Here is a 15,787-nt window from a genome sequence, read left to right as displayed (position 1 = left end):
ACAGAAGGATAGTGAATACTGTTGAATGAGAAAAGTTTATAAAATCTGTGAGAAGAGGGGATGATGAAGAGGTCATGTGGATACTTTCTCTTCTTAGGTTTTAAAGAGTAAATTCAGGTAAAATTTTAAAAAATATCATGCTTATTTGTCAGAGGATATAACTTAAAAATAGTTTTGGAAAAATACTCCTTCCTGAAGAATAGAGTTGAGAACCACTGATGTAAACAAATGTAGGCTTTCTTTAAAGTGGGGGAGGGGCTTGACCATGGCATTTTTTGCTTCCAACGTCAGGTTTCTTTGATACAGTTCCAAACTGTAAATTTGACATTGTTATTATGAGGAAAATTAATATTCCCAAGTCCTCTGTTGGAACTCATATTCTAATAAAAAAATTGACCTCTGTATTCCAAATCTATGAAAAATAAACACAATAAATCCTGCATACCGAAAAATACAAACCTTTTATGTAAAGAACAAAGAGATCTCTGAGTTGAATAGTACAAATATTATTTGCTGTAGGCCATCTAATGGTGTACTGTAACTAGAAATTATTTGCAACCAAAGCATATGGTAATTCCATAAAGCTGCCACACTAGACTTCCAAATAACACATCTAAAGGAAAAAGTCAAATGTGCTTCACTCACAGCAAGATATAAAACTGCTGTGAAAAAAAAATTGTTGCTGGTTTCTTTCATTTGCTGTTTCTACTGCCTTTCTATGATGGGCTCTCTTAGGGTTCAAGTTGCGTCCCCCAAGATATTTTGTTGGAGTCCTAACTTCCAGTACCTCAGAATGTGACTATATTAGGAGATAGGGTCTTTTTTTCCCTATGTTTTTACTTATTTATTTATTTTGAAAGAGAGAGAGAGTGCGCAAGCAGGGGAGGGGCAGAGAGAGGGAGAGAGAATCTCAAGCAGAGCCCCACATAGGGCTAGAACTCATGAACCATGAGATCATGATGTGAGCCGACATTGAGAGCAGCTTAACCAACTGAGCCACCCAGGCATCCAGGACATAGGGTTTTTAAAAAGGTGATCAAATTAAAATGAGGTTATTAGGGTGGGCACTAATCCCATGTGACTGGTGTCCTAACAAGGAGAGGGGGATTAGGAAGCAGGCACACACAGAGGAAAGACATGATGAAGACACTGAGGAAAGGTGACCATCTACAAGCCAAGAAGAGTGGCCTCAGAAGAAAGCAATTCTGCTGACACCTAGATCCTGCACTGCTAGCCTCTAGAAATGTGAAAAAATAAATTGCAATCTTTTGAGCCCTCCAGTCCATCATACTATGTCACAGAAGCTCTAGCAAATGATAGGAAGCACCTTTCCATCTTCCCCTGTGGTCATGTATAAGGCCTTTTGGCTTTCCAGTGACCACTCTCCTACTCCTCTGCAGGTCAAAGCACCACACTGCCAAGCTGATCTGGATGGAATTTGATTTTGAGATCCGTAATCAAGTACCAATTTGACTCATATTAGAAAGTTTCCATGAGGACATTTATAGGTATCAGAAGAAAGAGAAGCATGGCAGCTTTGAATAATTACGGGCAGCAGATGAAATTAGGAATGAGACTTTCTCACTGATCCAAATGCATCCTAGAAGTCAAACCCATCCTGGTCTGGAGATGCTCTGAGGAAACGAACCTATTATCACTTGTGCAATGACAGATGCCACTCTGAATTTTGAAATAGAGTTCTGCTGTTTCCTCGCTGTATTTCTTCATTTTCTCAGGTACACATCATTTTCCACATAAAAAAGTAGGGTTAATATAGTGCCTACTTTCTTAGAGTGAGCATGAAGATTACCTGACTTAGCCCATGTGTGTGGCTGAGAGAAAGCAATCCATAAATGTTAACTAATATTCTTATCATTAATATTAGGTAGTAGTTTTGTATGTGTTGTACATTTAATGTGATCTTTTCTAGTCTCACTTGTATTGTTTTCTTATACATTTTGCCTCAAATTCCTGATTATGATACATAAGGACACAGGATTATTGTACCCCAAAACACAGAGATTTAGTTTCATATAAAATGACATTTTTTTTTCTAAACTATTATCATTATTGCATTGGGAAGTGTTAAGAAGACTAGTTAGAGATAGTCTGAATAAGTCAGTCTAGGGGGAATATGTGACAAACCAGAAAAATCAGATTCCAGTCAAAGATGGTATGGTTATGAATTAACCATAAATTCAAATTATGGACAGATAATGTATATCATATATATTAGCAGTCACACATTCCATTAGAAGCCACGTTTACTTCATATTGCATATTCAAAATTTGCAAATGGCTGATGCTTCAGCATTGTGGAAATACTTAACAATTTTGAGGGGATTTTGACAGTTAGTTTAAAAATACACTCCTTATAATAAATATGCACTGGAAATAATTTCATGAGCATGCTATAATTTAAAGTATTGATGTGAAACTGAAGATGATTTTATTATTTCATTTTCTCAAGTACTAAGATGCATGTTGCATTTATTTAGAATAGCAGTTTTTCAAATAATAATTTATTTACATAATTAGTAATACATTCTAGACCACTAAAACTGTCCCATTTAAAAAAACGTATAGTATGATTTTTGGCTTTTCATCACTGGAAATACTTGCTGACGGATAGGTTTGTTTTAATATCAGTCGACCATACACATGCAATTATTTTTTATCATATGTTAGAGTGAAAACAAGGTTTATTTTAGAAGACATGGAAATGAATATTATGTCATAATTCTAAACACTCAAGAAGTCCAAAATTGATGAAAGCTTAAAAAATATGCTGTGATGTTGACAAGACATGAGAATATTTGCCTCACACACAATGGCAAGTCACATTTTTTCATGAATGAATATTTTCTTTTAAGAATACTTAAAAGTACACACACACAAAGAATACTTAAAAGTACAGAAATTCATGCACAATCAACTCACTGTGTTTATAAAGGAAATAAAGAGAAATGATGAAACAAGGAGATTAAAACAGAAAAAAAAGCCGTCATATTATGGGGAGAAGAATTTATTAAATTTAGCTCATACTAACAACTACTTATTAAATAGTTACTATGTGCTTTACATGCTGTAAATTACTGAGTCACTTAAAAATTTTTTTAAAAGTGATAAAAGGATAAAGGAGAAGGAGAAAAAAAAGGCCACCATCACAGTCCTCTCCTTCATCCCATGGGGAGTCTTTCTGAATTTACAGTATGTTTTAATTTGGAAAATACTGTAATTAAAGGCTCCAATTAAATATACTTAGCAGATTCACCTTTCAGTTACAAAACTAGAGAGAAGGACTTCAAATCACCCAGAAGAACTTAGTCCACCTTGAATATTAGCACAGAGTTGAACATCTCCAGCAGTTTTCTGTAGCTGTTCTTGATGGCTACCTGCATCCTGCTCTGATCTTCGGGCAGGGCCTCCCCTTTACCGGATGGCTCTGACTGCCAGAGAGGTGAATGTGCACCATTCCCTCCCTCCTACCTGCTAGAGTCACCGGGTACCTGGAAAGCCACCTCACATGGGCACAGACACCTCAAAAGTAGGCATCAACAACACTCACAGTGGCTTGCTTCCTGGAAGCCATTTTTACCATGGCTGAGGAAAGCACCTTGAGCACTGTGACTTTAACGGCACCCACAAAATAACAAGGTAATAAACAAGGCTGGAAGAGGAACAATGAGGGGGAAATATTCAAAATAACCAATCCAACCAAATCTAATGACACATTCAATTGATGCAATCAAGGTTCTTTAATAACTGAGATTTTGTCTACATTCTCAAAAGAAATGTGAAATAATGTGAATGACCGCATTTCTCAGATTGCCCCAGGATGTGCTGCTATCTTCATTACAATTTGGGCCAAGGAAATTGGGGGGAATAGGGAGAAAGTGCAGGAACTCTTTGAATTCTGGCTACAAATATAAATGGGTTCCTCACAATTTCCAGCAAAGGTGTTTAACATGGTGGATGTAGGCACAGGCTTGGACAATTTACATTTGTGGGGAACAAATCACAGATCATGAAATTTAGGGCCAGAGAAAGAGTCTTTAGAAGTCACTTTGTCCAGTCCCTCATTTTTGATGTGAGAAACTGAGACTCAAAATATGAACTGACTTCCCCAATACAACACCATGGCCTCCTGGGACAGAGGGGTCAAGGGCTTAGATCTCCCGTGAGGTCTTGAAAATTATGACACAAGTTGCCAGGGGTTACTGGTGTATGGAGACCACATCTGCAACATTTCTTTAAGATAAGAAGTGAAATAGAAATATAACTGATGCCTCCACTCCCATCCTCAATTCCAAAGAAAACAAATCACTTTACTCACCTGCAGGGAAAAACTCGCCCATTTTCTTTCTGTAGATTTTAAAGTCAACTTCTAAGAAGACACAGAAGATGATCCGGTCCACCTAGAGGCAAACAATAAATATTCAAAGTGAAAGATAATATGGTGACCCTGGGATATGAGAAATATTCCACAACATGGTCTTGGAACAACAGTGACAAAAAGAAACAAATGGAAAAGCCTCCTGCAGATTCTTGGTGCTATACTGCTAACTATATGACAGTATTGAGTGAAGTTCAAGTGTGTATTTGTGTGTGTGTGTGTGTGTGTGTGTGTGTGTGTACTCTTTATGTGAATAAGCCCATGGGCTCTTTGGCGGAAAGATGTTATATAAATCAAATAAGAAATAATAAATGACAATAAGCCACTTTGCAGCAAGCTATAAATAAGATCGGAGATTCTGACAGGATACCTAGACTTTATGTCCTATAAAACAACCATACGAGAGGTATAGCAGAATGACAATCAAATATGTCAGTAAACAAAGAGCTCTTTGTCCTACCCTTCTTAGACAAATATGTTTATCAAACCTGTTAGTATTTGAACATGGCCTATAAAGCTTCTTGCAGTTTAATTTGCTTTCAGCTTAACATTCTCAGAAATGCAACAGAAGTAAAACATAATTAGTTGACAGTGACGTGAGGTCAATATAACTTTAATCTGGTATATATTGCTGACTAAGTAAATGCCACCTCAAGAGTAAAACATGTGTACAATCTCTTCTTTCTGTTTTGAGAGGGCTTCTATACATAAGGTGTTTGAGACATTCAGAGAATAGTATGGTAAACAGAAGAGAGATGGGGTACATCTAATAGCTCACGTATATCTGATATTAAATCAGTGACTCAATTTCGTGTCTTGAAAATAAACACCCCTTTCGATCCTTTATTTTAAGAGTCTACGAAAAGTTAAAAATTACTCGATCTATCAAACTACAACTGGTAATTGAGTAGAACATCAAGGGAGGCATTTCTCATGGCAATGGGGAATAAAGGTGGGGTGTGCACAGGGCAGGACATGAATGAACCCACATGGATGTCATCCCCCTAGCCCTTCAGCTCTCCCAGTCTGTGTGGTACAGAGTCAACCCTAGGCAAGTCCAAAGTTCCCAGCGGGACAGAAGATCTACAGGGGTAGGTCGGTAGGGAGGGCTAGGACACAAGGAATGGTTAGGGTTTCCTGTTGGAAGCTCAGAGACGTGGCTCCCTGATCCCTGCACAAGTCCATTTGGGCAGCCTGCTGGGCAGTTGCTGGACTTCTATGCTGTAATCACTAAATACCACGCAGCCCCAGTAATTCCTGCCCATAGGATGGATTGTAAGAGAAAGCATCTGGCATTCAGAAATGGAAGGACTGGGCTGCAAATAAACCTTATTTTCTTTTTACTGTATTCACTTGAGTTTCTGGTGTCCAGTCCTGTCTGCATATCATTAACATTTTCTACAAATGCAACAACCATCACCATCAACTCACTCTTCGGGTGAAATGTAAATTGAGTTGAATAAATGATTAGCTGTCTGTGCAAAACTGAATGCTTGTCTATGCTCTCCTTCTGGTGTGTTTATGCCCTATAGCTAAAGATAAGAATCATAATGTTGAGCAATAGAAATGAGTTACAAAAAACATTCTCTATGATACCATTTATACACATTTTTAAAGCACAAAGATATAACAGTGTAGGGATTCATTGAAAAGCACTGATATAGAGAAACATTCTTAGAAATGTCACACATGAATTTCAGGAAAGAGACTTGAGAAAAATATGGCACATGGGTAGTAGCTATTAAACTATGGGGGCAGGTACATAGATATCATATTATTTTCTATACTTTTTGGTATATTTGAGAAGTTTTATAATTGAAAGTCCTAATACCAAAAATAAGACTCTGTGTTAGACATACTCTACTCTCTAGCTGTATTGAACTGCTTGTGGTTCTCAAATGCCATAATTATCCTTACTTCCACACTTATCACAGTTGACTTTTCACCAGGCTTCAGATGGTCAGATTCTTTCTAAAGCCACCTAACTGAGATCAAAATCAAAACAAGAAAACTTGATTCAAAGCAGATCTAAGGAGACCAAACTGGAAAGTCTCATTTTTACTCATTTCTCCCTATTTTTGTATACTCAATATGAATTATGGATTTTTTTTAACCCTCCTGTTGCTTGTTTGTATGTGTGTGTTTGTTTTCTGTGTGTGCGTTTGCATGGGGAAGGGTTAGTGGTGGTAATGCTATTCATTTCTGTCAAGGGAACTTTTAACCACCACAGAAACTAAATGCAGATTTCTTAAATATTGCAAAGGATTATAATCCACCTTTTAGCATTTTAGGTTTTGTTACCATGGAAATGGTATGTCCAAATTTCAGCGGCCTGATTTATTTTCCCAAAGAGTAGATGGATGATGGGGGAAAAGTACTTTTATTTTAAACTAATTGAGTGGCCCATTTCCCTGCCCTTACCCTGAGGCATAACACTGAAAATATCTTGGAAGTAAGTTGAATACAAGAATTAACCCTCACCTACCAAGTACTTGTTATGTATGCATATACGCATGTACTTACATATGTGTACATAAACTTATTGTCTGGGGTGATTGCTGGAAAAGAGCTCTGTTAGTTGACGAGCTCTGTGTTTATAAACTCAGAGTGGATATTGATCACTGCTTATGACAGGTTGTTTTTCCAAGATGGCATGCAATAAGATATCCCATTGCTCGTACTCTCTTAAAATGTAATGCTAATACTCCTTTCATTGAGAATGGGATCTATATTTCCTCCTCTTGAATCTATGATTGCAGAAATACTATGTGACAGAAATACTATATGACTTCCAAGTCTATGTCATAAGAGGTGATACAATTTCTGCCTGGTCCTTTTGGGATGATTGCTCTTGTACCCAATCTTCATGCTATGAGGAAGCAGACAGACCACATGGAGAGTCCATGTGTACAAGTTCTAGCCAATAATCCTACCTAAAAGTGAGTAGCTTCTCAATGACTTCACCTCCTAGTTTTTGACCTACCCCAGGTGATGCCCCATGGAGCAGAGATTGGTTGTTCCTGCTAAACTCTGCCCAAATTGTAGATTTATGAACAAAAGAGAAATACATAGCCAGAAATCTGATATTCTGGTTTCTTCCTATTGCCAATTGTTTGGATTCTTGCTTTTATAGCTGTGTAGTACTGGATCTGTCTTGAAAGGCTCAGACCAAATGGATCAAGATCAAGTAGAAGCCACAATGGGGTAACAAGAAGAATATAGAAAGTCTAACTGGTACATGGCTGAGAGGTTAGAAATCTGACTTGCACAAAGGGGAATGAGCTGGGTGATCCATTCTAGCCCCAGATAAATTACATGAGAATATATAAGAATGCCTCACTATTGATATTGAGGCTCAGGAGCATATTTTCAATCTGTCTTTTATATTGGGCAATAGAACAATTTTGTAAAACAGTTGTTCTTGAGAGACTATATTTATTCATCTATTTAAGAGATATTAGCTGAGCACCTCCAATTTCTTGGGACTCACCCATGTGCCATTTTCTCATGAGAAAACTTGAATCCAGGTGCTTTTTTTGTCAAGGTCAAATAATTAGTGGCAAAATCTGAGGCATCTTAACTTGACATCCAATGTTCTTTCTGTGGTATCACCCCGATGGAGATACACAGGACTGAGTTTCTAAGCCTGTCACTAGCTCTGTGACATTGGACAAGCTATTATCTCTCTGGGACCCGGCTTTCACGTCTTATGAAGAAAGAATTGAACTAAATAACATCTATAGTTTCTTTCTTTCTTTCAAAAGTTTTTTTTTTTTAATGTTTATTTATTTTGCATGAGAGAGAGGGAGAGAGAGTGCAAGAGAGAGAGAGCGGAGGAGAGTCAGAGAGGGAGGGAGAGAGAAATCCCAAGCAGACTCCATGGCACTGTCAGTGCACAGTCAGTCACGGGCTCAAACTCTCAACCGCGAGATCATGACCTGAGCCAAAAGCAAGAGTCGGACACTTAACTAACTTAGCCACCCAGGCACCCCTCTTTTTTTCTTTTTAATATCTCATTCATAGCCTATCCCTGTGGTAATTTTGTACTATGTCAATTTAGCTAAGCTGGAATAACGCTTCTCTGAATGGTTCGATGTTAGCGTTGGCCACAGAGAAATTTCCATGAGATTTTGAGGGCAGAAGTGGAGCTGCAGCCATGGTACTGGGCGGGTAGCTGGAGGACTCCAGGCAGGTGGGGTGCACTGCTGCTCATCAGCTGGTGTTGGGTGGCAGCTGGGCTCACAGCTTCTTCAGCTCCTGCTCTTTCTCCCAACTCAGGTTCTCTCGGTCTAGGCCAGGCACGCATGTAACTCTGCTTCAAGGGCACCAGCTCCTTCTGTAGGGCTTTGCGGCTTTGGCGTTCCATCCAGGGAGACAGATGCATGTGGCAGATTGTGTGGTTCCAGTTTGCTCGTATGGTTTCTACTTTGACCTTGTTCTTCCCCACTTTGCATCCAGCTTTCCTGTTCATCACTTTTTTTTTTAACATTTATTTTTGAGAGACAGAAGGAGAACATGAGCAGTGGAGGGGCAGAGAGAGAAGCAGACACAGAATCCAAAGCAGGCTCCAGGCTCTGAGCTGTCAGCACAGAGCCCGACGCAGGGCTGAACCTCATGAATCATGAGATCATGACCTGAGCTGAAGTTGGACAGTTAACAGACTGAGCGACCCAGGTGCCCCTCCTCTTCATCACTTTTGACCTGTCTCTTGACCACCTGCCCTGCTGACACACTCCAGGCCTGGTCGGATGCAGAGGCAATAGCCTTCCACAGACTCCTTTCACCAGCTCCTCTCATGGGTACTGGGTAAGGGCTTTGCTCTGCTCAGTCAACTATCCCCTTGAAATTTACACCCACAATTGTATAAGATCTAATCCCTATAATAAATCCTGTATTCCGTATCACTCATAAGGTTCTGCTTCTCCAATTAAACCCCAACTGATGTAATCTTTAATAACATTTCGTTGAATAACATGTACAGGAACACAATGAAGGGCAAAAAAATAAATAGTGTTCCTTTTTGGAGGTGTATAACCTGTCAAGGCTACTCAAATTCCAATTACTTCCCTCTAGATGAACTCTGATTGGTTCTAGTCCATCTTCCTGGTGAGCTTACTAAAATGTACCCAGACACTTTTGTAGTTAAAGCAACTCTGTGTACTTGAAATGACTCACACATATTTTGTTCTTTTATGAACAAGTTGTCAGGAAACTCAGATGGGTCCTCAGGCTACAACATAATTGTAAATAATACATGGGGCAACATTTATATTTTTAGGAATTAACAACTTAATGCAGTCCTCATTCTGCCTTAAACCAGAACCCTATGACAAGTTGGTGGTGCTCAGTTTTGTATTACCTGTGCATAGTGTATGTCCTGATGCATAATAGGAGTTTTGTAAATATTTGCAGAGTACATGTTTAGGCAAATAGACCCGACTAAAATTAAGTCCATGGCAGATATTTTTCGAGGGTTTTTAGTTCCAGAATCAAAAAAATAACTTTTTTTGAGAGACAGACTTTCCTTTATGTTTGCCAGAAGACCAGAGAACAGAATTATAGAGAAGCCTGAGTGCTTTTGCAAAGAAGAAAGGAGCTATATAAAGGGTACAAGGCATTTGTCACCAACTGTCATCTTATCCAATGATACTATGCTGAGCACAATGCCTTTTGAACTCAGTGCTGATGTTTGTTAGTTTCAGAATAGAAACAATGATGAAGCCTGTAAATTGCAATATATTAAAAATTAGAAGGGCTTTTTTTTTAAGTGAAAAGACAATACCAGGTGTTGGCAGAAATGTGAATTAACAAGTACTTTCCTGTACTGCTTTTGGGAGTAAAAATTGGTGCAACCACTTTGGAAAATTATTTGGCAGTATCCACTAAATTAGCTGAATTTGTGCTATCCTATTTTACCATCCAATTTTACTCTTAGGTAAATATCCAGAAGAATATGTATATATCTTCACAAAAGGACACATATCACAATATTTGTAGCAGCACTAATTGTAATATCTTCAAATTCGAAGCTACTTAAATGCCTAAAATGGTAGAATGGATAAATAGTTGTGATCTACCCATGCAGTGGGATATTAGAAAGGAATGAGAATGGGAAGTTTTCAAATACACAAAATCTTATAAACAAACAGAACATTGAGTAAAATAATCCAGAAAGAAAGGGGACACACTGGATGATTCTAGTTCTATAAAGTTCAAAAATGCTAGAGAAATAGTCAAAATCATCCATGGTGTTAGAAGTTAATATAGCAATTACTCTGGGAAGAAGGTTGGTGAAAACAGACCAAGGGGAGTACCTGGGATGCTGGGTTTTTGATCTGGGTGCTGGTTCCATGGATGTATTCGGTTTGTGGAAATTCATCAAGCAGTGCATTTAGGATCTGGGTACTTTTCTGTATGTTATACTTCAATAAGAATCTTTTTAAAGGTTGAAAGTTTTCTGTTACAGTTGTCTTGGTCAACAATCAAAAATCTATTTTCATTGACTTTGAGGTCAAAAAAGTCCTTTAAAAGCTGACCTTCTAAAGGCAATCTCTCTCTATATTTCCACCGATGCCAACTGTAGTTCACCCATCAAGGCGTCTAGGAGTAAAGATGTATTTCTTACACCAAGATAGCCATTAATCCACAGTGGGGGGGTTTATGCCCCATAAACATGATAACATGAGTTCTATTAAATTTTTTCAGCATCATGTCCACTGCCCCTGAAGAGGGTTACACAGTGAACAGGTTTGGAGTATCTACAGCTGACCTCCATTTTTCACGGCTACCAGTCTTAGGGCAGCTGACACAGCCAAGATTATCCTGTGTTCAGTGAGACTGGGAAAATGAATGGAGTCTGATGAATGTAATTTTCTTCCCCAGTGACAAATGACAAACATTTAAATATTTGGTGTACATGCAAATACCACTCTAACTAAGAACTGATGGACGGTTATCCAGTGTAAATGCAGCCTGATGGGCAATGGGGGTGAAGTCTCAGCCTTCCTGAAAGATAATCTAGCAGCCTCACCATGCACTAGCTTGGATATTGGGGTATCTTCACCAAATATGGCTGCTGCTAACAAGTGAATGAAATTTCAGGGATTAAGCATCAAAGTTGTAGAAGGACAGGTTTTGAGGGAGGTAGAAGACCAGGACGACTGGAGCATGCTTGGTGCTATGAGTAAATCGAGGTTAAATGGAGTAACAAAGGGACAAGGTCACTACAGATTAACTAAAGAACAAAAACAAGAAGTTGGGATGTCTGGGTGCTGGCAGCCCCTCCTACAACAGGTGGAATAAAGGAGACCAACCGGTCCTTCTCCCAGTGTATTAGTTCTCTGTTGCTGCATAACAAATCTCTACAACCTTAGTGGCTGAAAGCAACAAATTTCATTGTCCCATGGCTTCTGCAGGTAGGTCAAAAGTCTGGGCCCAATGGTGTTGGGTCCTCTGCTCAGGGTCTCAAAAGCTATAATCAAGGTGTTAGCTGCACTGTACTTCTTACCTGAGGCTGGGGCCTCCTTGCAAGCTCACTCAGGTTGCTAGAAGAATTTAGTTACTTATGTTGGTTGGACTGAGGTCCCTGTTTTCTTTCTAGCTGTCAACCAGGGACAGCCTGTAGCTTCTACAGGCCACCACCAGGGGGCCCTGAAAGGCAGTTGAGGACCTGGATGCTTTCTTTCTTCAGGCCAGCAAGAGTGTGTCTCTATGAGTTTCTCCATCTCCAGACTCTGAAGTCTTTTAGAGTCCACCTAATTAGGTGAGCCAACCAGGTCATTTTCCCTTGTAATGAACACAACTGATTAAATGCCTTGATTACATCTACAAAAATCTCTTTGACTTAATCCAGGGAATAACTACCCCATCTATTCACAGGGGTAGTCAAGGGGAGAAGAATGGACAAGATTTGCACACAAAGGAGTAGCTGTCGGGGACATATGTGAAGCTTCTTCCTCTCACACCCAATCACCTCCATGTAACTAGATGCCTATATTCCAATCTGGACATGACTTTGAGCAGGCCACTTAACCTTTCTAAGCTTCAGTCTCCTTATCTCTAAAATGGAAATGTTGACCTTGAGGATGTTGGTATATTAGTTTTCCACTGCTGCATAACAAATTAGCACAAACTCTGTGGCCTACGGCAACCCCTGCTTATTAGCTTATGGTTCTATAGGTCAAAGATTTGGTATAACTGGCATGGTGTAACTGGGTTCTCTGAGCAGGGTATCATAAAGGTAAAATCAAGGTGTTAGCTGGACTGAATTCTTGTCTGGAGGCTATGGAGAGAAATCCACTGCCAAGTTCATCTTTGTTTTTGCCAGAAATTCAGTTCCTTGCAGTTGTAGGACTGAGGTTCCCATGTACTCCTTGGCTGTTGGCTGGGGATCACTCTCAGCTCCTGGAGGCCACCGCATTACTTGCCAGACGTCCACCTCCACTTTCAAACCAGCAAAAGTGTATCAAATCCTTCTTGATTTTGAATCTCTGACTTCCTTCATATCTGACCAGATTTAGAGAATTTCTGTAATTAGGTCAGGCCCACCTGGAGTCTCCCTATATTAAGGCCAGCTGTTTGGGGACCTTAATGACATCTGCAAAATCCCTTCACGGCAGTACCTAGGTGGTTGTTTGAGTAACTGGGAGAAGGCATGTACACCAGACGTTGGAATCTTGGGAGACTCTTAGAATCCTACCTGCTACAGTTGGCTTTAATGACCACATGAGATATTTGATCTGAAGTGCCTGGCAAAGAGTCTGACATATAGTAAATGTTCCATAAACATTGGTTATTTATTGATAAAGTCCTTATTCATAAGGTACCTGGAATACCTAGCAAACTGCTGGCCTATTGATATAATCACTGTTCACTTGGTGAGTCCTTTATTTCTACCCTGAACTTTTCAAACAGATCAAGGAAAAGTATGATCCAGATAGGGGAACACTGGAGGCACTTTTTCTGACTGTTATGCTGAAAGCCATTTTATTCCAGTTACAACTTTGCTGGGGAATCCTGTCTTAAAAGAAATATTTACAAAAATGGCCTATATTATATAGAAAAGAGCTATTTTTTTTTGTCTGACCATATCAGCCAGAGAAAGGGAAGAGTTGAGCTGCAGTAATAAAGAAGATTTCACAAGAGCCTATAGAAGTCTATGCCCTGATATTTTAATATCCTTGTCAAATGCCACTGAATATCATTCTTCAGGTTCTTGAAGATATATTAAGCATGTTCATATTTGTGCCTTCCACCACAGAAGCTAGTTGTTCAATCTCCAAATTACAGAATGGGAAGATTTTGCTCTCATGTTCCCAGAGACTTTTGGATGAGTTGGAGAACATTTATAATCCATAAACACTCAAAGGGCATTTTCGCATTTTGAAATTGCTTCTGCATGCATAAAAGAAATCTTTTATTTTGGGGGGCTTTCTGCAAACTCAGTTCATCTGTCATTACTCTGTGGCAGCACAACTCAGTCTTGTTGTTTTGGTTTGATAAATTGCTCTTTTTGACTTTTCTTCAACTCTACATGAAAAAAAATGTCCATGTATCTGAAAAACCAGAAGTTATTTTGATTTGAGCTTCGGGCTCATTTGTACAAGTTAATTTCCAAGTTTGCTTCCTATCGATCAACACGGACACCCTCGCAAATGACACATCTGTCATGGTCCTTGAAGCTGCTCCATATGTTTAGCAAAGAAAAGATGCAGGCACACAAGGCTTAAGACCTACAGTTCTAAATGCTAATATAGCAAGCTCCGACTTTGTAACCAAAGAAATGATCTTGGGAGATACTGGGTGGAAATGTCAATGGAAGACAAACAACAGGTTTCTTTTTCATATTGGACAGAGTGCTGTGCTGCGCTGTGCTGCTCAGATCTGCTCCTTCCTTTCAGGACTAGAGCACTCGTTCTTCCCATTGTTGGAGGTGCTGGTGGCTGACAGCTCTGAGGAGATACTGACAGAGGACTGTTCTCTGCCAAAGAGAGCACCTCACCTGAGTTGACCCTCTTCCTGAAGTCAGCCTGCATCCAATGACTGACTCATGCGACAGGCCAAAGGCTGAGACCACTTCCCTCAATTTGATGCAACTCTGAAGTTATGTGCTGAATTGGGCCCCACCCCATCCATGTATTGAAGTCCTAACCCTCAGGACCTCAGAATATGACTGTATTTGGAGTTAGTCTTTAAAGAGGTAATTAAGGTAAAATGAGATCATTGGGTGGGATCTAATCCAATAGGACTGGTGTCCTCATAGAAGATGTGATTAGTGGGGCACCCGGGTGGCTCAGTCAGTTAAGCTTCTGACTTTGGCTCAGGTCATGATCTCACAGTTCATGAGGTGGAGCCCCGCACTGCATCAGGCTCCCTGCTGTCAGCACAGAGCTCCATTCAGATCCTCGGTCCTCCCTGCTTTCTGTCCCTCCCCCACTCATGCTCTGTCTCTCAAAAATGAATAAATATTTTTTAAAAATATGTTATTAGGACACCAATACATATAGAGGGAAGAAAATGTGAGGACACAGGTACAAAATGGCCATCTATAAGCCAAGGAGAAATTGACCCTGCTAACACTTTGATCTCAGACTTCTAGCCCCCAGAAGTATAAGAAAATAAATTTCTGTTGTTGAGGCTACCTCATCTGTGAAACTTTTTCATGGCAACCCAGCAGATAAATACATCTTCTCAGCATCAGAGCTCCTGATGGGTTCAACTTCTCCCTCTTCTCAATCCTGTTTCCCTCATTCCATCCTTCTCCCTGCCAGGTATTGATTCAAAGCATGAGCTAATAAACCTCTGGCTTGCAAATCCTTCTCAGTTTGCTTCCTAGAAAACTTGACCTATGACCTCTATTTTTGGCAATCTGAATGATCTTCTTTTCACGCCCACTTTGTACATCATTTTCAGTGATGCAAATGACAGTCACACATGAAGGCTAAGGTCTGCCCAACAGCTAAGTCTGCTATCAGCTTCTTGTGGAGAAGCCACCATATTCTGTGCTTGGGCTGATCAATGGTTAAGAGGCCAGGATTGGTTTCAAAAGAGCATTCAAAGTCAATATAAATGATACATGTGTCCTAAATAAAGTGACAGCGTATTTGTTGAGATTGGGATTCCATCTGCCACTCACTCCTGGGAAATGAGTCTCTCAAAGCTCTTTGTGCCCTCTATTCTGAGGACTGGAAACTCGGCCCATGGGCCCATTGCAACTGTGCAATGAAAGCCACAAGTCAGGGTAAGGTCTGTCTCAATGTGGCTGAAGTCGCTCAGAGCTGAGACACATTTCTGTAGATGTATTTCTTGTTTCTGATGCTAGATGTATCTTTTTATACAAGAGTAATCAATTTCTGGGAAACCTGGGTAGCTCAGTTGGTTAACTGTCCAACT

The 15,787-nt window shown here is 39.7% G+C and overlaps 1 protein-coding gene across 1 annotated transcript in view; it reads right to left on the bottom strand.

The window, feature by feature from the left end:
• Nucleotides 1-15,787, bottom strand: part of MACROD2 (mono-ADP ribosylhydrolase 2) — a 2,026,389-nt gene that overhangs the window by 164,097 nt on the left and 1,846,505 nt on the right. The window contains exon 9 of the mRNA XM_023251484.2: nt 4,337-4,418. Coding sequence (XP_023107252.2) covers nt 4,337-4,418 — 82 coding nt within the window. The remainder of the gene's footprint in view (nt 1-4,336; nt 4,419-15,787) is intronic.

This window comes from Felis catus, chromosome A3, assembly GCF_018350175.1.
Source record: "Felis catus isolate Fca126 chromosome A3, F.catus_Fca126_mat1.0, whole genome shotgun sequence".
Lineage (NCBI taxonomy): Eukaryota > Metazoa > Chordata > Mammalia > Carnivora > Felidae > Felis > Felis catus.
The sequence above is the reverse complement of the archived record's forward strand: the minus strand, read 5'-3'. Positions and strand labels throughout refer to the sequence as shown.